This window comes from Bubalus kerabau, chromosome 7, assembly GCF_029407905.1.
Source record: "Bubalus kerabau isolate K-KA32 ecotype Philippines breed swamp buffalo chromosome 7, PCC_UOA_SB_1v2, whole genome shotgun sequence".
Lineage (NCBI taxonomy): Eukaryota > Metazoa > Chordata > Mammalia > Artiodactyla > Bovidae > Bubalus > Bubalus kerabau.
The window spans coordinates 62,410,078-62,437,498 of NC_073630.1; the positions used below are offsets into that span (position 1 = coordinate 62,410,078).

Sequence of the window (27,421 nt, forward strand, 5' to 3'; positions counted from 1 at the left end):
CCAGATTTTGAACATAGATACTACATAAAATGATATTTAAGCTTTTAATCCTCCCCACCCACACAACTGATAATCAGAGCAGAAAATGAAAAGTAAAACCATTTCTTTACTAAGTGCATCCATACACTAGGATTAAGTTCTGTTTGCTATCAGTACTACACCTTAACTAAATTCAAACATTGTCACTTTCCTTCTCATGATTAGTTCAGTTCAGTTCAGTTCAGCCGCTCAGTCGTGTTTGACTCTTCGCGACTCCATGAATCGCAGCGCGCAAGGCCTCCCTGTCCATTACCAACTCCCGGAATTCACTCAGACTCATGTCCATCGAGTCAGTGATGCCATCCAGCCATCTCATCCTCTGTCGTCCCCTTCTCCTCCTGCCCCCAATCCCTCCCAGCATCAGAGTCTTTTCCAATGAGTCAACTCTTTGCATGAGGTGGCCAAAGTACTGGAGTTTCAGCTTTAGCATGATTCCCTCCAAAGAAATCCCAGGGCTGATTATTATTATTATTATTATCATGATTATTCTCAACTAAAATCATTTGAGCATTCAAAGGACATTGTATTGGCACCATTTATCAAGTTATCAGTAGAGTAATCACATTTTAGGTTCAATTATTCCACTTCTGATTGCTGCTATATCATCTCAGGGAAAAAATACTAAGACTTTGACAGCATTTATTGATCTATTATTACTCTCTGATTCTATGGATCCATTTATGTAAGATCTTACCATAAATTCTTAGCTGTGAATGCTTCAATTCCTGTTTCTTAGTATATTGCCAGAATAAGAGGTTAAAAACTACCATTTTCTAATTCTAATTTTAAATACGGTAAAACCAGGCTGCATTTGAGACCTCATTAATACGTCTAAGTCAGATGACCCCAGTTACAAGATAAATTTCATGAAAGCCCTTTGGCCATTACAAAAAGGAATACAACCTATCTTTCCTATCTGAAGCCATTCATTCCTTCAAAAGATAGCTGCTGAGTATCTACTATGTGGAGAAGGAAATGGCAACCCACTCTAGTATACTTGCCTGGGAAATCCCATGGGCAGAGGAGCCTAGCAGGCTCACACGTATACGGGGTCACAAGAGTCAGACATGACTTAGTGACTAAACCACCACCACCAACAACTACTATGTGGAGATTCCCAGGTGGTACTAGTGGTAAAGAACCTGCCAATGCAGGAGACATAAGATCCCTGGGTGGGGAAGATCCTCTGGAGGAGGGCATGGCAACCCGCTCCAATATTCATGCCTGGAGAATCCCACGGACAGAGGAGCCTGGCTGGCTATAGTCCATAGGGTTGCATAGAGTTGGACACAACTGAAGTGACTTAGCATGCACGCACACATCTACTATGTGACAGACAACACTGGAAATGTAACAGTGAACTACAAAGACAAGGTTCTGCTGTCGTGAAGTTTATATTCTCGTGGGAGCAGAGAAACAGATAAATGTCAGGTAGTGCTAAGTGGACCCACTCCAGTGTTCTTGCCTAGAGAATCCCAGGGACTGGGGAGCCTGGTAGGCTGCCCTCTATGGGGTCGCACAGAGTCAGACACAACTGAAGCAACTTAGCAGCAGCAGTAGCAGCAGCAGCAATGCTAAGTGGTGAGAAATAAGAGATGGAGTGGAGGTTATGGTTTGCAAATTTACATAACACAGTCAGGAAAGGTGACATGAAGGAAAAGGGAGACAGTCATGTGTATGGCTAAGAGTGTTCCAAACAGAGACATGCAAAGACTTCACTGGCAAATGCTTGGTGTGATGGCAGAAAAGAAATCCACTGTGGGGAACAGCCTGAGAGTAAGCATGCTGTCAGCTGAGGCCAACAGCAGGACGTCAGGTCATAAGGGATGTATATTTGATTTGCTTTCATTGAGGTGGTGGAACAAATAACCTGAAAACAAAATTAGTAAATCAAAGAGAATAGACTTCAGTTCAGCTCAGTCACTCAGTCGTGTCTGACTCTCGGCAACCCCATGGACTGCAACCCGCCAGGCCTCCCTGTCCATCACCAACTCCCAGAGCTTACTCAAATTCATGTCCATCTAGTCGGTGATGCCATCCAACCATCTCATCCTCCGTCATCCCCTTCCATCCCCTTCCATCCTGCCTTCAATCATTCCCAGCATCAGGATCTTTTCCAATGAGTCAGTTCTTCACATTAGGTGGCCAAAGTATTGGAGCTTCAGCATCAGCCCTTCCAATGAATGTTCAGGATTGATTTACTTTAAGATTGACTGGTTTGATTTCCTTGCAGTCCAAGGGACCCTCAAGAGTCTTCTCCAACACCACAGTTCAACAGCATCAATTCTTTGGTGCTCAGCTTTCACTATGGTCCAACTCTCACATCCATACATGACTACTGGAAAAACCATAGCTTTGACCTTTGTTGGTAAACTTGTCTCTGCTTTTAAATATGCAGTCTAGGTTTGTCATAGCTTTTCTTCCAAGGAGCAAGTGTCTTTTAACTTCATGGCTGCAGTCACCATCTGCAGTGATTTTTGGAGCCCAAGGAAATAAAGTCTCTCACTGATTCCATTTTTTCCCCATCTATTTGCCATGAAATGATGGGACTGGATGCATGATCTTCGTTTTTTGAATGTTGAGTTTTAAGCCAGCTTTTTCACTCTCCTCTTTCACTTTCATCAAGAGGCTCTTTAGTTCTTCACTTTCTTCCATAAGGGTGGTGTCACTTGCATATCTGATGTTATTGATATTTCTCCCAGCAATCTTCATTCCAGCTTGTGCTTCATCCAGCCTGGCATTTCCCATGATGTACTCTGCATATAAGGTAAACAAGCAGGGTGATAATATAGACAATATAGACATACTCCTCTCCCAATTTTGATAGACTTCAAACAATATATTTAGTATGAAATAAAGGAGAAGGAATTCCTATTTCTTAAATTAGGATTCATTTTCTTTTTACAACTACAATTGTAATCTGATTTGATTGTAATGCTTTTCTAGCCTTTCTCACTATAAACCCAAAAGACTGAATTAAATTTCCAAAACTGAACAACAAATAATGATGAGAGGAAACAAAACTATGAGAGCAATGTCATTTGCTGTGAATATGCACAAATGTTAACACAGAGAAATCAAATGAAGGCTGAAAAACAGCATTCAACTCCAAAAATTCAGACTGTGGGTTTCACAGCTGTCTTTTGTAATTAAAGACAATGCTATTCAAGTAATTTTTATCCATGCATGTAGGTGTGATTGCAAAGAGGGAGTGGGGAGTCTCTCCCAGGTGGCTCTGATTAAAAAAAAAAAATGCATCCTGTGCTTTGTGGTTGGAGCTCTCACTGGGATTTTATAAAGTATCTCTTCCTGATTGTAACAGTTTAAAATCAGCCCATCCACTTCCTTTTGAACTAGCAGTCCATATCAATGCCTCAGTGTTTTACATTCTGTTGGTTTTTCTAACCACTTCCCCAAGTGGGAGTGTACAAAAATAGATCCCTAAATCTCGCAGCCACCCCAGGCTGTTGCCACGAACGCAATTTGGCCAAGTTGTTCTGCTATTGACTTGACCCATCAGTCTTCTGGACAATTTGCTTGCATTGGGTTTTCATTATGGACACAAACTAAAGATCTCCAGTGCAAATTTCATTTTGGGAGGACTGACGAAATGCAACCTCACGGACAGGATGACAATGTATCACAGGAGCACTAAATCTGAAAATAATGAACAGACGCCATTACTTTGAGAACAGAAACCAAGTGGACATTTCCTTTACACAACACTTAGAGACAAACTAAGGAGGCCTCTTCCTTCCCTTATCCACCATGAGCTCCGTGGGTGCAGGGACCTTAGCTGCTTTGCTTAAGACTGATTGAGTTAAGCTATATGAAGCGCTTTCGATTGGTGTTGGGATACAGGCACTGAATAAACTGAATTTTCAGCACCTGGCATATATACACAAACGCACACACTATATATATATAAATACATGCATTAATATATATTGGCTAGAGGAATGAAGAAGGAACCAACTTCAGCGGAATTCCTGTTATCCCACCATTAGAAAACAATGATTATGACCCCAAAGTTGAGGATCGTAATTATCATGACACGTATCCACAAACCCACTATGGAGCGCAATAATTACCAGCGTGTTGCATGGGGAAGGGATAGAGAGTCTGGAGAAAAGAGGCAACTCTTGGTGAGTTTCCCCAAAGCTTTAGAACAATACAGTCCTGTCCTCCAAGGAATCAAAAAAAAAAAAAAAAAAAAACCAAAACACAGGCCGGCTCTCTGATCGCCTTCCAGCCCTGCAGAGGGACCTCTTCCTAAACTTCCACCCCCAGGAATTTTCCCTTATCCCGGTTTCCAGGGGCAGGGAACAACCGGAATCTTTGTCAGGTCCTCCGCGCCCCGCCCCCTTCCCCAGAGCCCCACCCAGCCTGAAGTCCCCCTCCCCCACAAGCGGCCCCTGCTGCACCCCGCCGCTCCCCTTCCTTCTCCCCCGACTGCCCCGGCCGTCGGCGCGCACCAGGCCGGGGGGAAGGGAAACCAGAAGGGAAACCACCAACCCCGCGGCAGCGGCGGTCTCCGGGGGCAAGCGGGCCGGCGAGGGGGGGCGGAGCCTGGCGGAAGGGGGCGGGGCAGGCAGCTGCTAGCGCCGCGCCGGGACTGTTGGGCTAGCGGGCCCCCGACTCCCAGCCGCCAGCTCGCCCCCCTCCAGCGCTGCCTGAGGAGTTTCTCGCCCCCTGGCCTCGCACCGCCTGACGGAGGAGGAGTGGCCCGCCCCGGGCCGGCCGGCGGCGGGCGTGAGGCCACCGGGAAGGGGTTGGGGGCGCCCGAGGGGCCGAGCATCCTCCTCCTCGGCCCGCCGGCCCCCGCCTCCTGCCTTCCCTCCGCCCGCCTGGCCGCCCCGCCCCGCCGTGACCCCCGGCAGCCTCCGGAGCCCGACGCGGTAAGTGCGACTTCCTCCTCGGCGCCGGGAAGGGGGCCGCGGCGGGTTGGCCGCGCACCGAGGCCCGCTCCCCGCCCCCACGCGACCCTCCTCCCGGGCCCTCGGAGAGGCGTCTCGCTCCGGAGGGTGGGCCAGGCGGGGACCTCTCGGGGCTCGAACCGCGGTCCGGCCTCTCGCCGCTCAGTCGCCAGCCCGGAGCGGCGTTTGGGCCGCTGTCGAGTTATGCAAAGTTCTAGACGCAGCGTTTGTGGCCGGCGGGCTGCGGCGTGGGCTGCTGTCCAGAATCAGTGCTTCCTCCCCGTACTCTTCTACCAATAAAACTTAACTGGAAACCATTCTGGATTTTTTTTTTTCCCCTCGTTACCCTCAGGCTACCATAAGCTAAGTTTCTGAGTAATTGCCTCACCCTGGGAGTGTGGAAAATAAGAAAGAGACTTTTATTTCAAGAAAAACCAGCGTGTCTGGTTGAAACTTTCTCAGAGATTTAGGCATTTCAGTTCTGGTTGAAACTTTTTCATTTAGGCATTTCACAGCCGTACCCAGAGATCAAAACATGACGAAGAAAGTTTGGTGTGTTAAAGAGTAAAGCATTTCTGCCGTCTTTATTATCGATTCATTAAAAAAAAAATTTAATGATACATTTACAAAATTCACAGTACAGAAGAGATACGCTGTCTCGCCCCACCCAGCAGTATTACCAGTTTCTTACGCATTTTTCCAGAGATAATGTATATGCCAATGTCTTTGCTGCTTTAAAAAAAAAATACGGAAGTGTTGTGTATTAAGTGCCTAGCAGTTACTGGTACCCAATAAATGGCAATTGTCCTTCCGTTTAAAAAACAGTTTTGAAAAACCAATAATGACCTCTTTCGGTTTTAAGCATAATGAATATGACTACATTGTAAATGTGTATGTTCTATTGGCTTCTCAAAGCTGTATGAATACTTTTACACAAAGGTGACTCTGGTATTTCGGGGTACTGGGACAGGTAGGGAGAAATCAGTATGAAATTGTAAGAAAATAGAACTTGATGAATATAATAGTTCCAAAAATGATTTAAAGCAACTTAACGTCCATATGGTACTGTGGGGTGAAACAAAACTAAATGAAAAGTTGAAGCAGAGCAGGGCAAAAAGTCAAGGGTAAGATAATACCAAGTGCATGAGATCCTGTACTAGAGGCGAGTCACAGTTTTGGCTCTGAACATCGCTAGCAGCCAGGGGGAAGAGAGAGAGAGGAATAAAGTAAGTTTCAGGGTATTTCAAATTCTGAGATAAAAACAGACCAGTTCTTCTGCCTAAGCCCAGCATTTTCCAATAATTAGGCCCGAGAGGAATGGTTTCTCATGGGGCCTAATTAAAAGAGATTGTTGTGATGCAGTTGACAACATTTTTAAGGTATCTCTACAGAAACTGATGAATTTTGGATAACAGTGGACTTCAGTATAGAGCAATAGTAAGACTCTAAAGGTAAGTTCTGTAAAGGCGTTAAGCCTTTCATAATGATCCATTCATAATGTGTAGAGTTACCTAGAATAGTATTTCCCAAACTGTATTCTGAGGCATGAGAAATCAGTAGTTTATTTCTTGAAATAAGATTTTAGCTTAAATAAGTTTGAGATAACTGGCTTAAACAAATTTCAGGGTTTCCCCCCCCCCTCCCTCAATTTCTTGGCTAATGTTAGTTTACTTTCGTAAAGGGGGATGTATTGTGCGACCTTCTCCAAATTTATTTGATATGGACCACAAATAGAAAATCACTGAACCTGTATAAGTGGGTGGATTGCTTATCCTTCAAGCAGTCTTTGTGAATATTTCTTACAGCTGAGATTTGATAAGAATGAGAGAGCAAAGGGCCTGAGGCTTACCAATTTATTAAGAGCCAAAGTAAAGATACAAGTCAGGATTTTAAAATGTGTGTATGTGCTCAGTTGTGTCAGACACTTTGCGACCCCTTGAACTGTAATCTGCCAGGCTTCTCTGTCCATGGAATTTCCCAGGCAAGAATATTGGAGCGGGTTGCCATATCCTCCTCCAGGGGATCTTCCTGAACCAGGGATTGAACCAATACCTCTTTGCATCTTCTGCATTGGCAGGTGGGTTCTTTACCACTGCGGCACCTAGGTAGCCCAGAATTTTAAAGTATTTTACATCAAGGAAAAGGCTACTTTCCCCCAGAGTTCTTTTACAGTTGTTCTGCAAATTGCCTGTTGGACCAAATGATCTCTAGAACTTCTTCCTATTGTTCTGTGCTTCAGGGAGCTTGGGATCTTGAATTAAACTAGGTTTAGGCAAGTAGAACCCCTTAAAGGATGATTTTAATTATTCTTGGATATAGATACATTATTAATATTTGCTTTTTATTCCAAACACTACGGGCACTATTACTGTCAAACCTGGAATTCTGTAGCTATAAGACATCTTGGAAAGCATGATACATAATGGAAAGGGATTTGGAGCCAGAAAATCTGGGATTGTGCCATTAATGCGCAGGGTTGTTTTCCAGTAAGTTTATGAACCTCTCTGAATCTGTTTCCTTATTTGTAAGATTAGAATGATGTCAGTATGCAGTTCATTCAATGAATGTTGAGAGTCTAATAGGTACTGAGTAGTAGAAAAACAGCTTTAAGAGTCCAAATGAAATAATGTATCAAGAACCCTTTACTATAAATTATTTCCATTCCTGGGTATAGATGGCAAGAGTTTGAACAGCAAGAAATATCATCCTATCCAAATATATTTGGCCTGTGAGTTTCAGATAGCAAGTAGTGAGAGATGAGAGAATGAGGGATTAGTCCAAAATTTTGACTCCGTTCAGTTCTTGTGTTTGGATTTGGAGACTTAGGATAATAACTTAGGAGACTTAGATAGTACTTTCTATAAGAAAGTATTCTATAAATCAGTTGTCCCCATCCTTTTTGGCACAGGGATGGGTTTCATGAAAGACAGTTTTTCCACAGATTGGGGGGGGGGCGGGGGGGGGTGTTGTGTCAGGATGAGTCAGGCACACTCCATTTATTGTGCACTTTATTTCTGTTATCACTATATCAACCCTGCCTCAGATCATCAGGTGTTAGATCCCAGAGGTTGGGGATACTCTGCTAGAAATGATTCAATGCTGTATAAAATGTTACCATCCTGAAGATAAATTGAGGGCCAAAGGGATTCATTGTCTTCATTTATTTGGTAAAAAAAAAAAAAAAGACCCTCATATCTTAGTGGTTTAAAACAACAAAAGATTGTTTCTCAGTCATGCTAAGTGTCCAGTTAGGGTCAGCAGGAGCGCTCTGTTCCAGTAGTCATTTAGCACCCCAGATCGTCAGAGGCTCATCTTAACACCTGATTCCACATTTATTAGGCAGGGAGAAGGATGTGATAAATTGCACATTGGCTTTTAAAGACTCTTAATGACACATATAACTTCCACTGCCATTTCATTGGCCAAACAAGTCATATGACTGCAACCCAACTTCAAGGAGGAGGGGAAATGTAATTCTATCTTGTACCCAAAAAGAGGAGAAGGGGAATAATCTTGGGATGGTCTTTTGGACTACAACTAAGCAGACTTTATAGTTCCATGAGTTAACATAGTCTGAATAAATCAAATCCAAACCATGTTTTTCAGTATTCTATTTAGGGAATAGAAAACAGCGTTTCTTTGTGTATATGTAATCATAGAATTATGCTAATGAGAATTATAAAGAACATTTTTTATTAATTGGAACTGAAGTGCTTTTTGGAAACTCCCAATTAGACAAAGTGTTTGGCCAAGTGAATTTCATTATTTTTTAATTATATGTCCATTCAGTAAACATTTGTTAAATGTGGTATTGTATGAGGCCCTGTGTTAGATCCCATGAGGGTAAAAAGCTGAATGGGAAGTTTATACCAATAGAAAACAGCTATAATTGAATTCTCTCTCTCCTTTTTTCTCTTTAAAATAACATAAATAGAATCTTCTAATATGATAAAACTTGGTTATGTATATCTACATCATTACACTTTGCTTCTAATCATCTTTTTTGGTCATAGGGATTATTTGGTGACGTTATAGAAAATTAAACTAATTTAAGCAGAAAGAGTATTTTGTTAGAAAAGTGATATAGCTCTCTGTCAGAGAATCCAAGGGCAGGACATGCAGTTGCTCAGAGGCAACTGGCATATAGCAGAAAGTTAGGAGCTGGAGCTGCTTTTCCTCTCCATATCTATAATTTCTTGCCAGTGTCTCTTTCCACACATACACTTCATTCCTCTTTTCTCTGTTGGCTGGCTTTCTAGTTCTGCTCTTAAATGGGTGCGTTTAACCTAAGAGTTCACACACTTGAAACGAATTAGAGCCTTTGGCCATTTCAGAAGAACTACTTTTTTTCTAAGTGCCACATCTTGGTTAGTTCTTAAGGTAATTTACTATCAGTCTGGAAATGATAGAGTTGGCCCTAAAATATAACAAGTTAGGGTAATTGACAATTTTGTAATAGCAAGAGAAGCAGTTCAAATAGCTTAGGATGAAAGAAACCTGTGATGTCCATGAAAGTGCTACTACATAATTAACATCAGCTGGCAAATCTAGTGGGACAGGCTGATGAGAATAATCAGGATAAGAAGGTAGAACTGGAGCTGACTTGTAGCAACAATATCCCCTCCCAGAACACTGGCAGATGCCATCTCCATTGTAATACTGTCAGCCATCTCTCTTCCCTCTCCCAAGGTACAGATTACTGAATTGTCTAATGCTTATAAATCACCTACTTCTGATGCTAATACAGGGCTCCCTTGTTTCTTCCCATGACTAATAATGCAGGAAGACTGCTTTTTCTGTTCTTTTCTAGCCTTCAAATTGGTCTAGACAGTCTCCTTGGACATTTTACCCTTTAACATGCTATTGCTGTATTTCTCCTCCAGCTTAACCTATTTTTATTGTCAATAAATTTCCATTCTTTTTCTTTAAACTGTGTACTTAGCTTTTCTAGCAGAGTTTCCTTGCCATTCTTTACCTATGCAATGTCTCTGTTCATTTGAGTTGAAAAACATCCATAGCTTCACCTCAGCAGATGGCTGAAGGGATGGACTGTGGAGAGGTATATGTTACCTGGAAGAGGGCATCCCCAGGAGAAAAGAGTAACAACAGAGGAAGGTGAGTAAAAGCTGTGTATGAGATTAGGTGGGATTTATCAGGGCTATATGTTAGGCTAAAAAAGGCAAAAAGAGGAATGAGTTTGGGTTCAGATTGTAGAACATCTGCAACCTCATTTAAGACATTCATAACAGTCTTGTTGCTGTGGAAATGATTGGGTTTTCTTGGGTTCAGACTTATAAAACTGCTGTAGGCTTGTTTACTCAGAAGATATCAGACAGGAACTACAGCTGGCTGGCAAGGCAGCATCACATATTCCTCATCAGTGCTTGTGATCCTCATAGCAGGCCATGTAAGCAGTTTATGGAGCCACCTGGGAGACATCTCTCTACGTGAAAGCTTAGGTGCTAGGAAACAAAGCTCACATCAGGTAGGTCCCAGAGCCGGCTTGGCTTAAAACACCTCATGTCCCACAGGAGACATTGTCTCTTATATGACTCCATAGATTTAACTTCAGGGTCCCCTCAAGGGATGTGCCAATTTCAAGAGCTATCACACCTAGGAAAGTCAAAGCCATGGCTTCTTATGAGGTATTTATAGTTCATTATAATTCCTCTGAGTCCAGATGCAAATTTACTAATCAGAGGGATCATTTTTACTTGAGGAATGTTGCCAGGTAACATAGTTAACTACTTCATTAGATTGCCAAGGAAGTAGAACCAAGAGAGTTAACTGAAGGCTGGTAGTAGACGAGAAAAAAGATTTTACCCACACTTGTCATTATCCACAGTGTCTTCCATAGCCCTTTTCATTTGGGAAGTATTCAGTAATACTCATTTGTTAACTTTAATGTTGTGTGTTTTAACTCTTTTCATGACAGAAAGTATGAGATAGAGGGAAACAGAGAAGAGAAAGGTAAGGCTGGAAGGTAGGCCGGGACCATTAGATTGTCAAAAACACTAAATTCCATACTAAAGAGCTTGGCTTTTATTTTTTGGGGGGCGGGGGGTGGGGAAAGTTTTAACTAAGAGTGATGGGATCAAGAATTAAACACTTTGAAAGGTTAACTTTGGCTCTAGTATGGAGAGCAAATTAGAGATTTAGATTTGAGGACAGTTGGCTCATTTCTACTAAACCTGCCCTTTGGGCAGAGAGTTCTCTGATAAGCAGAAAGAAGGGATACTCAGTTCTGTGCTCTGCAGAGTTTAGAATTACTGGACAGATTCTGCATGGTACATTGGATGGAGGGGCCAAACCACTCATTTTTCTAAGTTTATTTGGCATCCCTTCTCCCAGCTTGGAGACTGGGAGTTTGAGAGAATGGCTCTGAACTGCCTGAGAACATTGGGTTAACACTAAGACATAACCCTTGCCTCCACTGGTTTCCACTGATCACCATGTGACTCACTTAGATTGCCTTATTTTGCTTTTTACTGGAATTAAATTATAAAACAGTCATTTGTTGGCTTTTTCTCTTCTTTCCTTTTTGTTTTGTTTTTTAGTTCTTGGTTATAGGTCAAGCCAGGGAGTTTCTTTAATGGCTAACTGGTTTGACATTTGTAGTGATTAACCATTTCTAATTATAAGCTGTTGAGAAACATAGTGCTTTACATTTTTCTCCTATTGTTTACACTGACCATTTTACCCTTTCCTTACAGAGCTTAACACTGTTCTATCTAATATAAAATGCAGTTTGTAAAATCTGATTGGGCCTACAACAAGTCAAGTTAATCTGTGATTGACACATTGTGTTCCAAGAACTCAGGCAGTTTTGCTTGATTATATTAGTGTCTCAAGAGTACTGATTGCTCACTTTTTTCCATCACTGTAAAGCTACAAACAAGACAGAAACACTTACTGGATTTTGTTCAAGTCAGTAAAAAACAAAATTATAGCTATCCGATTATTACTTTTTATGGCACATAAGACAGCTATGCGCATACCAAAAATACGGTATCTGGCAGGAAGGTAGCAGTGGTTTGCCATCATATTTATGGTATTAAGACGTTCGTGCTTGTGTCATAACATATTCACAAAATCAGGAGTGGGCAGCAAGGAAATCTTTTTTACCTGTCACAAGTCAAAGGGCTATTTAAAAGTAAATATTTTGTTATAATTAGGCTTCCCTTGTAGCTTAGTTGGTAAAGAATCCGTCTGCAATGCAGGAGACCCTGGTTTGATTCCTGGGCCGGGAAGATCACCTAGAGAAGGAAAGATCACCTAGAGAAGGAAATGGCAACCCACTCCGGTATTCTTGCCTGGAGAATCCCATGGACAGAGGAGCCTGGCAAGCTGCAGTCCCTGGGGTTGCAAGAGTTGAACACTACTTAGCAACTAAACCACCACCTCCGTTTTGTTATAATTTTGCCATAATCTTCAGAATATCAGTTGTGATAACTTGTATAGATAAGTTGGGGATACAAAGTCCATAAAATATTAATTTAGCTGATTTTTTAAAATGTTACTTGCTCTTCTACTGTCTTTAAGTACTGATACAGTTGAGAGATGAAAAGGTATTTTTGATATTAATGTGGTTCAGCACTTCATCCTATGAGAATAGTGACAGAGTTTGGCAGGGAGCTTAAGTGGGGCAGACTCGGTGAGGCATTTGTACTTGGTGAATAAATGCCACATTGGCACTTAATTGTAACAAAGTTGAACTTAATATATATTGTTACATTAGGAGTGATATGTTAAGTCTGTTCTCTGGCTGTCTTTTAATAGCTAACCTTGATAACCTAGATATCAAATCAACTATACTCTGAATCGGCTTCCCAGTTTGGACAATGGTGGTAATTACCTACTCTACTTCTCCCAAGGTAGTCATCTGCAAATGAGAATACCTTAAAAACAAGAAGCAGTGGGGTATCCTTGACAGTGTATGGTCTTTACAATCAGTCCTGGATTCAAATTGAGCCCTGCTACTCACCATTTATTAATATATGTAATCTCACTTCATTTTGTGGCCTCATCAGTTCAGTTGCTCAGTTGTGTCTGACTCTGCAACCCCATGGACTACAGCACACCAGGCTTCCCTGTCCATCACCAACTCCCAGAGCTTACTCAAATTCATGTTCATTGAGTCAGTGTGCCATCCAGCCATCTCATCCTCTGTCGTCCCCTTCTCCTCCTGCCTTCAGTCTTTCCCAGCATCGGGGTCTTTTCCAGTGAGTCAGTTCTTTGCATGAGGTGGCCAAAGTGTTGGTTTCAGCTTCAGCATCAGTCCTTCCAATGAATATTCAGGACTGATTTCCTTTACGATGGACTGGTTGGATCTCCTTGCAGCCCAAGGGACTCTCAAGAGTCTTCTCCAACACTGCAGTTCAAAAGCATAAATTCTTCGGCGCTCAGCTTTCTTCACAGTCCAACTCTCACATCCATACATGACCACTGGAAAAACCGTACCTTTGACTAGATGGACCTTTGTTGGCAAAGTAATATCTCTGCTTTTAAATATGCTTTCTAGATTGGTCATTGCTTTCCTTCCAAGGAGCAAGCAGATATGCAGATGACACCACCCTTATGGTAGAAAGTAAAGAAGAACTAAAGAGCCTCTTGATGAAAGTGAAAGAGGAGAGTGAAAAAGTTGACTTAAAACTCAACATTCAGAAAACTAAGATCCATGGCATCCAGTCCCATCACTTCATGGCAAGTAGATGGGGAAACAGTGACAGACTTTATTTTTGAGGGCTCCAAAATGACTGCAGTCTCCTCATATATAAGGGTAAAAGGGATGAACCCTGTTTCCCAAGTGACTGTAACAACCAAATGCCACATTCAGTATAAAGTGTACACGTTACCTTGCACATTTACACATTCATAAAATGGTAGCTGCTGTTACAAATTAAAATTCTTTCTTGATACTTGTACATGCTACTTCCTGAATCCCATTTAACTGAAGAGAAAACCAAAGATGGAGGAGATGAAGTGATTTGTCCAAATTATGCACTAGCTGGTGAGAGGGTTGGTTATTGGCTCAGGTTTTTTCTGCTGTGTCACTTAGGGTACCATTAATAAGTGATTATGTGGGGCAGTGAGAGCAGAAAAATCCACACCAGCTACCTCTGCACTGGCTCATGGCTTTAACCTAATGCACTTTCTTCCCTCTGTAAAATGTACCTACTGATCCTGAAGACCGAGAGATCACTCATGGCTGAGTAGGTTGCTCCAGGGCAGACCTACACGACTTTGTGCTTACCCACTGAGTTGGGTACTTACCGAAAGTTGGTTGTGTTTATTCACAAACCTGTTTTTACTATAAAACATTAATAAACATGTAAATTAATGGGAGTGTAAGGAAAAGACTTTTTTTATTCTTGAAAATTAAGTTGACTGCTTTCGTATATTATCTCAATATAAAGGAAACAACAAATTTGCTATCAAATTTGATGAAGCCTGGAAAACTGTAAAAGACTATGGGGAAAATCCTCAAAGTTGAAAGCAAAGCCTGTCAAAGTGTCCAAATCCATGGTCCAGCTAACTGGTTCTTTAGGCTATTAGAGATTCTCAAGGAATCTCCAAACCAGACTTCAACAGTATGTGAACTGTGAACCTCCAGATGTTCAAGTTTGTTTTAGAAAAGGCAGAGGAACCAGAGATCAAATTGCCAACATCCGTTGGATCTTAGAAAAAGCAAGAGAATTCCAGAAAAATATCTACTTTACCTATTATGCCAAAACGTTTGTCTGTGTAGATCACAACAAACTGTAGAAAATACTTAGAGTTGGGAATACCAGACCACCTTACGTGCCTCCTGAGAAATCTGTATGCAGGTCAAGAAGCAACAGTTAGAACCGGACGTGGAAGAACAGACTGGTTCCAAATTTGGAAAGGAGAGCATCAAGGCTGTATATTGTCACCCTGCTTATTTAACTTATATGCAGAGTACATGAGAAATACTGGGCTGGATGAATCACAAGCTGGAATGAAGATTGCCGGGAGAAATATCAATAACCTCAGATATGCAGATGACACCACCTTATGGCAGAAGGTGAAGAAGAACTAAAGAGCCTCTTGATGAAGTGAAAGAGGTGAAAAAGCTGGCTTAAAACAACATTCAGAAAACTAAGATCATGACATCCAGCCCCATCACTCTGTGGCATCTAGAAAGAGAAACAATGAAAACAGTGACAGACTTTATTTTCTCGGGCTCCAAAACCACTGCAGGTGGTGACTGCAGCCATTAAGTTAAAAGACGCTTGCTCTTTGGAAGAAAAGCTATGGCTAACAGCATATTAAAAAGCAGAGTCATTACTTTGCCACAAAGGTCTGTCTAGTCAAGGCTATGGTTTTTCCAGTAGTCAGGTATGGATGTGAGAGTTGGACCATAAAGAAAGCATCAACTCTCTGGCGCTTTTGAACTGTGGTGGTGGAGAAGACTCTTGAGAGTCCCTTGGACTGCAAGGAGATCCAACCAGTCCATCCTAAAGGAGATCAGTCCTGAATGTTCATTGGAATGACTGATGCTGAAGCTGAAACTCCAATACTTTGGCCACCTGATGTGAAGAACTGACTCATTGGAAAAAACCCTGATGCTGGGAACGATTGAAGGCAGGAGGAGAAGAGGACGACAGGATGAGATGGCTGGATGGCATCAGCGACTAGATGAACATGAGTTTGAGTAAGCCCCGGGAGTTGGTGATGGACAGGGAAGCCTGGTGTGCAGTCCATGGGGTCACCAAGAGTTGGACGCGACTGAGCAACTGAACTGAACTGAAGGAAGTAAGGAGCCCACACTGGAATGTTAATTAACTACATCACTAAGCATAGTGTTTGGAGAAGGCAGTGGCACCCCACTCCAGTACTCTTGCCTGGAAAATCCCATGGATGGAGGACCCTGGAAGGCTGCAGTCCATGAGGTCCGCTAAGAGTCAGACACAACTGAGCGACTTCACTTTGACTTTTCACTTTCATGCATTGGAGAAGGAAATGGCAACCCACTCCAGTATTCTTGCCTGGAGAATCCCAGGGACAGGGGAGCCTGGTGGGCTGCCGTCTATGGGGTTGCACAGAGTCGGACACGACTGAAGTGACTTAGCAGCAGCAGCAGCAAACACAGGGTTTGGATCCACTGACACTTTTTTCATGGTAAGACTTTATCCTTGAAGGAAGCAGTGCATTAATTTATGTTCTGGCACATGTCTTGTGGTGTATCTTCTTGTGTATCTTGTGGTGGATACACCACTGGTCTAATGGATTCGGTATTCATACTCTTTCAAAAGTGCTTTTAGGTTCTCTCTCCGTTTCTGGAAGCCATAAGTGGAAATCACAGATGGTGGGTCGTGGTGGGCATGGCTTATGCAAGAAAGAGGACCCAAATTCAGTAGGAGACCCATAGCAAATATGTGGCATTAACCCTATATGAAAAGATTTGTGAATGAATGTGCATTTATGTGTTTTAACTTGAAATAAAATCTTTAAGAATATGCAAATACAATTTTTATGCTTACTGACTTTTTCATTTAATGGAGCAGCTATTGATTTCATCCAACAATGGGGCTTTTATTATACTCGAGGTCCAGCTAACTAGAAATGTATCTTTGACCTCTGCAGCTGTCAGGATCCTGTGCTTGCCCCTGTATATTTTTACCATGCTGTATTGCAACTTTAAAATTGAAGGTGAATTCCTGTGTTGTAATTCGTTCCAAAACTGTAGTCCTTTTTGCAGCCTTCATAGAGTTTCCAGTCCAGGGAAGAAAGTAAACATTAAGTAAATAATTTCAATGAGATTATTAAGTTATCTGAGCAAGTAGTTGGGATGCTATGTCATCACATAGCAAGGAGGCATAGTTTAGTTTAAAGGTTAAAATTTACCCCACTTAATCTATTTTACCTTGCTGTTAAGTAAGTATAGATCACAATGCTTTTAGGGTACAGCAGGAAATAAAATCCTTGTGTTAAATGGCTGTAACTATGAAACTAGTCTTCATTTTCTGTGTATGTGAGTTTCCAACTTTGAGTTTTCAATCTACCGTGTAACTTAAAAAGTTAAACTAAATCTCTTAGTTTGTTATAGCTGAATTTAAGTTAAATACTTATTTTTAATTTTACTGATTAATTGGAAATATTTCCCAAGTATTTTTAACAGAGTGAAAAACTTAACATTGTGCTAGAAATTTAATTTGGTATTTCAGACTGTATTTCTAAGCTTATTTTTGTTACAAGAGAAATTTTGATGTCATGTGTTTTGGGTAACTATTGGAAAGAATGCAAAGATAATCAGTGTTAACAGCCCAGGGTATATCTATCCAGGCTTTAAATTTCTGGTTTCTTAAATAGATTGCAGATTAATTTTAAACTATAAGCTAAACATGGGCTTACCAGGTGGCTCAGTGATTAAGAATACACCTGCTGATGGAGGAAATGCAGATTCAAACCCTGGGTTCGGAAGATCCCCTGGAGTAGGAAATGACAACCTGCTCCAGTATTCTTGCCTAGAAAATTCCATGGACAGAAGAGCCTGGCAGGCTACTGTCCATGGGGTCACAAAAAGTCTGACGTGACTGAGAGACTGAGCATACATGCAGGAAAATAGGGTTCTAGACTCCATATTCCTAGCTATTGGGTTGCTAAATACATAATTAAAGACAAATTTGTCTAAAGTCACTCAATCTTACTGAAACTGTATCCTTCTTATATATATCAGATCAGTACAGTTCAGTCGCTCAGTCATACTCTTTGCGACCCCATGGACTTGCAGCATGCCAGGCCTCCCTGTCCATCACCAACTCCCGGAGTTGACCCAAACTCATGTCCATTGCTCCAGTACTCCTGCCTGTAAAATCCCATGGATGGAGGAGCATGGTAGGCTGCAGTCCATGGGGTTGCTAAGGGTCGGACATGACTGAGTGACTTCACTTTCACTTTTCACTTTCATGCATTGGAGAAGGAAATGGCAACCCACTCCAGTGTTCTTGCCTGGAGGATCCCAGGGACAAAGGAGCCAGGTAGGCTGCCATCTGTGGGGTGGCACAGAGTTGGACACGACTGAAGCGACTTAGCAGTAGCAGCAGCAGCATCTCCATTGAGTTGGTGATGCCATCCAACCATCTCATCCTCTGTCATCCTCTTCTCCTCTCGCCTTCAATCTTTCCCAGCATCAGGGTTTTTTGAAATAAGTCAGCTCTTCGTATCAGGTGGCCAAAGTATTGGAGTTTCAGCTTCAACATCAGTCCTTCCAATGAACACCCAGGACTGATTTCCTTTGGAATGGACTGGTTGGATCTCCTTGCCATCCAAGGGACTCTCAAGAGTCTTCTCCAACACCACAGTTCAAAAGCATCGATTCTTCAGAGCTCAGCTTTCTTTACAGTCCAACTCTCACATCTATACATGACTACTGGAAAAACCATACCCTTGACTAGATGGGCCTTTGTTGGCAAAGTAATGTCTCTGCTTTTTAATATGCTGTTTAGATTGGTCATAAAATTTTTTCCAAGGAGTAAGCATCTTTTAACTTCATGGCTGCAGTCACCATTTGCAATGATTTTGGAGCCCAAAAAAATAAAATTCAGCCACTATTTCCACTGTTTCTCCATCTATTTGCCATGAAGTGATGGGACTGGATGCCATGATCTTAGCTTTCTGAATATTGAGCTTTAAGCCAGCTTTTTCACTCTCCTCTTTCACTTTCATCAAGAGGCTCTTTAGTTCTTCTTCACTTTCTGCCATAAGGGTGGTGTCATCTGCCCTTATATCTGAGGCTATAGATACTTCTTCTGGCAATCTTGATTCCAGCTTGTGCTTCTTCCAGTCCAGCATTTCTCATGATGTACTCTGCATATAAGTTAAATAAGCAGGGTGACAATATACAGCCTTGACATACTCCTTTTCCTATTTGGAAACAGTCTGTTGTTCCATGTCCAGTTCTAATTGTTGCTTCCTGACATGCATACAGATTTCTCAGGAGGCAGGTCAGATGGTCTGGTATTCCTGTTTCAGAATTTTCCACAGTTTGTTGTGATCCACACAGTCAAAGGCTTTGGCATAATCAATAAAGCAGAAGTAACATGTTTTTCTGGAACTCTCTTGCTTTTTTGATGATCCAGTGGATGTTGGCAATTTGATCTCTGGTTCCTCTGCCTTTTCTAAAACCAGCTTGAACATCTGGAAGTTCACAGTTCACATAGTGTTGAAGCCTGGCTTGGAGAATTTTGAGCATTACTTTGTTAGCATGTGAGATGAGTGCAATTGTGTGGTAGTTTGAGCATTCTTTGGCATTGCCTTTCTTTGGGATTGGAATGAAAACGGACCTTTTCCTGTCCTGTGGCCACTGCTGAGTTTTCCAAATTTGCTGGCATATTGAGTGCAGCACTTTCACAGCATCATCTTTCAGAATTTGAAATAGCTCAACTGGAATTCCATCACTTCCACTAGCTTTGTTCGTAGTGATGCTTCCTAAGGCCCAGTTGACTTCACATTCCAGGATGTCTCACTCTAGGTGAGTGAGCACACCGTCGTGATTATCTGGGTCACGAAGATCTTTTTTGTACAATTCTTCTGTGTGTTCTTGCCACCTCTTCTTAATATCTTCTGCTTCTGTTAGGTCCATACCATTTCTGTCCTTTATTGAGCCCATCTTTGGATGAAATATTCCCTTGGTATCTCTGATTTTCTTGACGAGATCTCTAGTCTTTCCCATTCTGTTGTTTTCCTCTATTTCTTTGCACTGATCATTGAGGAAGCCTTATCTCTCCTTGCTATTCTTTGGAACTCTGCATTCAAATGGGTATATCTTTCCTTTTCTCCTTTGCTTTTTGCTTCTCTTCTTTTCACAGCTATTTGTAAGACCTCCTCAGACAGCTCTTTTGCTTTTTTGCATTTCTTTTCCATGCGGATGGTCTTGATTCCTGTCTCCTGTACAATGTCATGAACCTCCATCCATTGTTCATCAGGCACTCTATCAGATCTAGTCCCTTAAATCTATTTCTCACTTCCACTGTATAGTCATAAGGGATTTGATTTAGGTCATACCTGAATGGTCTAGTGGTTTTCCCTCCTTTCTTCAATTTCAGTCTGAATTTGGCAATAAGGAGTTCATGATCTGAGCCACAGTCAGCTCCTAGTCTTGTTTTTGCTGACTGTACTTCTGCATCTTTGGCTGCAAAGAATGTAATCAGTCTTACTTCTGTGTTGACCATCTGGTGATGTCCATGTGTAGAGTCTTCCCTTGTGTTGTTGGAAGAGGGCGTTTGCTATGACCAGTGCATTTTCTTGGCAAACTGTATTAGCCTTTGCCCTGCTTCATTCTGTACTCCAAGGCCAAATTTGCCTGTTACTCCAGGTGTTCCTTGACTTCCTATTTTTGCATTCCAGTCCCCTATAATGAAAAGGACATCTTTTTTGAGTGTTAATTCTAGAAGGTCTTGTAGGTCTTCATAGAACCAACTTAGCTTCTTCAGCAGTACTGGCCGGGGCATAGACTTGGATTACCGTGATATTGAATGATTTGCCTTGAAAATGAACAGAGATCATTCTGTCGTTTTTAAGACTGCATCCAAGTACTGCATTTCGGACTCTTCTGTTGACTGTGATGGCTACTCCATTTCTTCTAAGGGATTCTTGCCCGCAGTAGTAGATATAATGGTCATCTGAGTTAAATTCACCCATTCCAGTCCATTTTAGTTCACTGATTCCTAAAATGTCGATGTTCACTCTTGCCATCTCCTGTTTGACCACTTCCAATTTGCCTTGATTCAGGAACCTAACATTCCAGGTTCCTAGGCAATATTGCTCTTTATAGCATCAGGTCTTGCTTCCATCACCAGTCACATCCACAACTGGGTGTTGTTTTTGCTTTGGCTCCATCTCTTCATTCTTTCTGGAGTTATTTCTCCAGTGATATCCAATAGCATATTAGGCACCTACCGAGCTGGAGAGTTCATCTTTCAGTGTCCTATCTTTTTGCCTTTTCATAATGTTCATGGGGTTCTCAAGGCAAGAATACTGAAGTGGTTTGCCATTCCCTTCTCCAGTGGACCACATTTTGTGTATGTGTGTGTATATATATATATAAAACATATATGTATATATGTTAGTTGCTCAGTCATGTTGAACTCTTTGCAACTAACATACATATATAAGGATACAGTATCCTTCTTACTTAACCTATTTATGTTAATATTAGCATTCGTATAGTCGCCTCTGCTTCCCTCATAGCTCAATCAGTAAAGAATCTGCCTGCATTGCAGGAAACTGGGGATCGTTTCCTCGGTCGGGAAGATTCGCTGGAGAAGGAAATGGCAATGTACTCCAGTATTCTTGCATGAAGAATCCCGTGGACAGAGGAGCCTGCCAGGCTACAGTCTATGGAGATGCAAGAGTCTGACATGACTTACCGATTCAACCCCCATAGCCATCCATGTTTGAAAATGTTGTCATCTTTGACCTCTTCCTATCCATTTGACATGGGCATTTTATAAGGCCCGACCCTGTAGTAGGTTTTAACAGCCACTCCCCTTTCAGATCTCATTGCCTCTAGCCAAGGTTACTATCCTCTTACCTCAAAGTTTTCTAACTGATTTTCCCACCAATGGCATCTTCCCTTACAAATCCATTCTTCACTTGCCAAATTAAATTTTTTGAGACATACTTCAAAATTCTCAACTCAAGAACCTCATCTTTTCCCAAATAAAAGACATATTTACTCCTTGATAATTTGTAAAGGTTTCATTGAAAACCCTCTTCTGCTGTATTTTAAGACCTTTCAGATGAAGGTGTGTGCCATTAATTTTGGAGAAGGAAATGGCAACCCACTCCAGTATTCTTGCCTGGAGAATCCCATGGACGGAGGCCATTAATTTAGTCATTTATTCTTTGGTCTAAATTCAGGAAATGTTTGAATGTTGTGCACTATACAAGTTGTTAGGAGTATAGTGACCCCTGCCCTGATGAATTTTGCTATTTTCTCATCTTTGAGTTCTTTCTACATATAGCACAATTTATTGAGTTTATATAATTACAGGATTCTTTTTTACCTTTATAATGTTTGCTTTTATGAGTTTGGAAAAGAGGTACAGAGTATCTACTATATTTCTGAAATTAAAGTTAAAATTAAATCGCACATCTTTCCTGATCTAGGTACTTAATGAACATTTTCTGATATCGTACATTTTAAATTTTTAGTGGAATTAAATGTCTTCAAATTGTTAAAATAAGCCAAATTCTGATAAAAGACCTAATTTAACAGTTTTAAAAGTATCCTAGAATTACCAAACTTTAAAAGTTTCTTTGAAATCATATGCTGTAACTTATTTTAGTTGAGAGGAAAACTGGGGAGGTGAAGTACTGCTGAGTTAGTACAGTAAATTAGTTCTTGATGTGTTTTATGCCATATATATTACTGGTATATAAAACATATATATATATGGTAATATATATGTTTTATGGCATGTATATTTAGTATATATTAAAACTATAGGAATAGATTCATTAAAATTGATAACTCAATTTTAAAATTGATTACTCAATAAAACAAACACTGTTGTTTTTGAAAACTCCATGTGCAGGGAGATTTGTGTAATAGTGATTACCCATATAAACCAGTTACTGGATGACTGTAATTTGAATTGCTGAGTGAAGCCTTAGCTTTGAAAGCCACACTGTTGAAGTGAGCTCATCAGCAGTCTATCTTAATGACATCTCAGTGTTGCTATTGTCATATTGAATAACTTCATCTTATAAATTCACAAACTAACATTTGAGCAGTTTTGAAGCAGAAGTTGCATGTGGATTCCTTAATTACATTTTGAAAAATGTATTCATAATTGACACATCTATTTTAAACAATGTGTGACCCTTTGTATCTCAAGTTTAAGTAAAGCAAAGTTATTAAAACAAGAAAGAGTTACAGTATAATTTGATAATTTGAAAAAAAGTGTTATGTCGATCTGAAAAGACATTTGTTGTTTAGCCAATAGATGTCAAAGTGATAAAAATTTTTATACCCAGAGAACAAAATAGAAAAAAAGAAACTCTTAGAGTAATATGTTGTGAATTTTCCTAAGTTGAAAAAATACTAAAGAGGTTTTCTCACCAGCAGTAAATGTTTTCTAATGTTCTTTTTAACATTCAATTCTTAAGTTTATTTTATAATTCCAGAAGTGTACATTTCAAGTATAAGTCTTTTATTATTGCTTTTATAGTTATGGATTCATTCATTCATTAGAAAAATACTTATTCAGCACCTGTCTTTCAGATACTGTTCTAAGGGCTAGGTACAGCTGTGAGCTAAAGCTCTACTGCAGCTAATTTGTGGTGAGCAAAAAGCTAACAAATAAGGGAATAAACATCTAATATGCTTGATGGTGACAAGTGCTATTAAAAAAAGGAAGAGGGTCAACGATATAGAGAGTGATGATCTAATTTATATGTGTAACCCTTGCAAACCATTTTAATAATTTAAGTGTAATGACTTTTAGTGTGTATTAATCTTTCATCAGTAATTAAGAAGTACTTCTCATCAGAATTGGATAAATTTTTGAGTGAAACAATATGATATTGTATAATAAAATTTACGGGGGCAGAAGAAAAAGTCTTATTTAAATTAACTCTGAAAAAAAAAAAATAAAATAAAATAAATAAATTAACTCTGAATTCCATGCCATGAAAACATTAATGCCTAAGTTTACTACATATTTTTCCTAAGGAAAATATTTGGCCCAAGAATTCAGTGTTAACACTGGGAAGTAGTTTTATAGACCCTTTTCTGTCATGGTAACTATAGCAAGCTACTTTATCAATAGATAATCTTTAATAGATGTTGTTAAAGTGAAGATTCTTTTCCCAAAATACATACCCAGGCTTAAGCTTAGGCAGAAATTGTTAGAGACCTAGCTATGAAGGATTTTTCAGCAGATTCTGTCTTTCAGGAGGATTTTACAACTTTGCTTACCTAAATTCTCTACATTTGTCATTATTCACTTCTGTTCAGTTGTTCAGTCGTGTCTGACTCTTTGCGACCCCATGAGTCGCAGCACGCCAGGCCTCCCTGTCCGTCACCAACTCCCAGAGTTCACTCAAACTCATGTCCATTGAGTCGGTGATACCATCCAGCCATCTCATCCTCTGTCGTCCCCTTCTCCTCCTGCCCCCAATCCCTCCCAGCATCAGAGTCTTTTCCAGTGAGTCAGCTCTTCGCATGAAGTGGCCAAAGTACTGGAGTTTCAGCTTTAGCATCAGTCCTTCCAATGAACACCCAGGACTGATCTCCTTTAGAATGGACTGGTTGAATGTCCTTGCAGTCCAAGGGACTCTCAAGAGTCTTCTCCAACACCACAGTTCAAAAGCCTCAATTCTTCGGCGCTCAGCTTTCTTCACACTCTCTTCCAACTCTCACATCCATACATGACCACTGGAAAAACCATGGCCTTGACTAGATGGACCTTTATTGGCAAAGTAATGTCTCTACTTTTGAATATGCTATCTAGGTTGGTCATAACTTTCCTTCCAAGGAGGAAGCGTCTTTTAATTTCATGGCTGCAATCACCATCTGCAGTAAATTTGGAGCCCCCAAAAATAAAGTCTGACACTGTTTTCACTGTTGCCCCGTCTATTTGCCATGAAGCGATGGGACCAGATGCCGTGATTTTGTTTTCTGAATGTTGAGCTTTAAGCCGACTTTTTCACTCTCCTCTTTCACTTTCATTACCCTTATTCAACTTGACATTTAAAAATTTTCTTGTATCAATTATTAGAGGAGAAACTAAAGAATTAAATAAAATAACAGAATTAGATCTTTTAAATATTTTAATGGTCATGTTGTCCTCTTTCTAAGTTTTAATTTTTCTTTGATTAAACTTGCTAGAAGGGAAGAGATTTTTAGAGCTAGGTCTCTTATTCTCTCTTTTTATTTCTTAGTTGTTTAGTTTCACCTCTATATTATTTCATGACTCCTCCTAGAGGAGTTTTCAACTTGAATAGATGGCTTAGTGCATGTCTTTTCTTTCCTTTTAAAATAATCGATGCATTTAGAAAGTCACAGTCTTACAGTAGAGGAATTATCCCACCTACAGTGACTATCCAAACTGTCCACTATGCTTAGGTACCATCCGTTTTTCTTTTATCAAAGTCTTACTTACTTTTTTGCTCCAGTGCTCCCACCTACAATAATCAGTCTCACCTTCCTGTTGGATCATTCTCATCATTCTAATATGTTCTATATATTTTTAAATCAACAAATACATAGACAAAGTAGATCCATTACCTTGATTCCTCTCAATTCTTCCAGCTGGTGGTTCATTGAAAAAGCAAGAGAGTTCCAGCAAAACATCTTTCTGCTTTATTGACTATGCCAAAGCCTCTGACTGTATGGATCACAACAAACTGTGGGAAATTCTGAAAGAGATGGGAATACCAGACCACCTGACCTGCCTCCTGAGAAGCCTATATACAGCTCAGGAAGCAACAGTTAGAACTGGACATGGAACAACAGACTGGTTCCAAATAGGAAAAGGAGTCCGTCTAGGCTGTATGTTGTCACCCTGCTTATTTAACTTATATGTAGAGTACATCATGAGAAATGCTGGGCTGGAAGAAGCACAAGCTGGAATCATGATTGCCAGGAGAAATACCAATAACCTCAGATATGCAGATGACACCACCCTTATGGCAGAAAGTGAAGAACTAAAGAGCCTCTTGATGATGAAAGTGAAAGAGGAGAGTGAAAAAGTTGACTTAAAGCCCAACATTTAGAAAACTAAGATCATGGCATCCAGTCCCTGATGGGTAGATAGATGGGGAAACATGGTATTAAAGGTAACTATCCCTTCATGGTAAATAGATGGGGAAACGGTGGCAGACTTTATTTTTGGGGGCTCCAAAATCACTGTAGATGGTTTGACTGCAACCATGAAGTTAAAAGATGCTTGCTCATTGGAAGAAAAGCTATGACCAACCTAGACAACATATTAAAAAGCAGAGACATTACTTTGCCAACAAAGGCCCATCTAGTCAAGGCTATGGCTTTTCCAGTAGTCATGTAAGGGTGTGAGAGCTGGACTATAAAGAAAGCTGAGCACCGAAGAATTGATGCTTTTGAACTGTGGTGTTGGAGAAGACTCTTGAGAGTCCCTTGGACTGCAAGGACATCCAGTCAGTCCACCCTAAAGGAGATCAGTCCTGAATGTTCATTGGAAGGACTGATGTTGAAGCCGAAACTCCAATATTTTGTCCACCTAATGCAAAGAGCTTACTCATTGGAAAAGACTCTGATGCTGGGAAAGATTGGAGGTGGGAGGAGAAGGGGACAACAGAGGATGAGATGGTTGGATGGCATCACCGACTCAGTAGAGATGAGTTTGGGTAAACACTGGGAGTTGGTGATGGACAGGGAGGCCTGGTGTGCTGCAGTCCATGGAGTTGCAAAGAGTCGGACATGACTGAGCAACTGAACTGACTGATAATACTTATTGTTGCCTAGTGGGCCTGTAAAAATAAATAAGAAGGATACACTCACTCTAGTTTTGAAAATATGAGTTTTATGAAAGTTAACTATCTTTTCAAATTTAAAATAGACATACTTTCAACCCAGCAATTCCACTTCTGTGAATAAATTCCATAGATAACAAAAGTCTCACAAGGATTTTTATCTCAAAATTATTTTAATAGCATAAAGCAAGTGTAAAATCAATCTGCATGCCCACTAGCAAGGAAATAGTTTAATAAATTGCATTTTACAGTTACGAAATATTATGCAACTATTATAAGATCATTATTAGTTTATATTTCCATGTATATAATTTTAGTGAGAAAAGCAAAATGCCAAAAATATGTATAATGTAATCTCTTTTATAAAACAAAATAATAAAAACTCCTACATATGTGTATGTAAGTTTGGATATGAATTCTATAAACATGGAGAAAGATGTGAAAGGCTATACACCAAGCTATCAGCATTGATTACCAGGAAGAATGAGTGGTGAAGATTGACAAAATAAGTGTCTCAGTGAGGAAAAGCATGCAGTGTGAGCCTGCCGATGTAGAAGGATGGGGCAGGCGTTGTATATACATGCATATGTATGTATGTATGCAACTAAACCCATGAGCACTACCGCAGTGGTTAAAAACTTCTGCTTGGCCTTTGTCGACCAAGGATCCTAGTTTCTCTTTAATCAGAAAGCCTGTTTCAGGAGCTAATCTCCCGCCTGCATCTCTAGCCTACTCAGAAGAGCTTCTCTACTTAAGAGGTATTTAATGCATTTCTCAATTCCTCTGTGAAAAGGGTCTTTGGCCCCTCTTGGGACTGGAGGCATGGTTCAACATTGTAACATTCACGTCTTTGGATTTCTTCTCTATCACATACTGAGAAATGTCTGGCACCTTAGTGGCCTTTAAAGTCCATTCTTGTGTTCAGGCTTCAACCAGTCAGCCAAACAGCAAAACAATTAAAATTAGTTATTGAAGCTAGCACATTG

The 27,421-nt window shown here is 40.6% G+C and overlaps 1 protein-coding gene across 10 annotated transcripts in view; it reads left to right on the top strand.

Annotated features, from left to right (window-relative positions):
* The first annotated feature begins 4,650 nt into the window (after positions 1–4,650).
* KLHL5 (kelch like family member 5) overlaps positions 4,651–27,421 on the top strand; it is a 95,320-nt gene continuing 72,549 nt past the window's right edge. The window contains exons 1-2 of one of the 10 annotated variants that reach the window (XM_055588279.1): positions 9,455–9,644; positions 9,957–10,070. In XM_055588279.1, the coding sequence (XP_055444254.1) occupies positions 9,988–10,070 (83 nt within the window). In that variant the 5' untranslated portion in view covers positions 9,455–9,644; positions 9,957–9,987. Of the gene's footprint in view, positions 4,938–6,180; positions 6,407–6,939; positions 7,033–9,454; positions 10,071–10,373; positions 10,441–27,421 lie in introns of those variants that run through there. The other 9 variants (XM_055588283.1, XM_055588281.1, XM_055588285.1 and 6 more) reach the window with 9 other exon arrangements.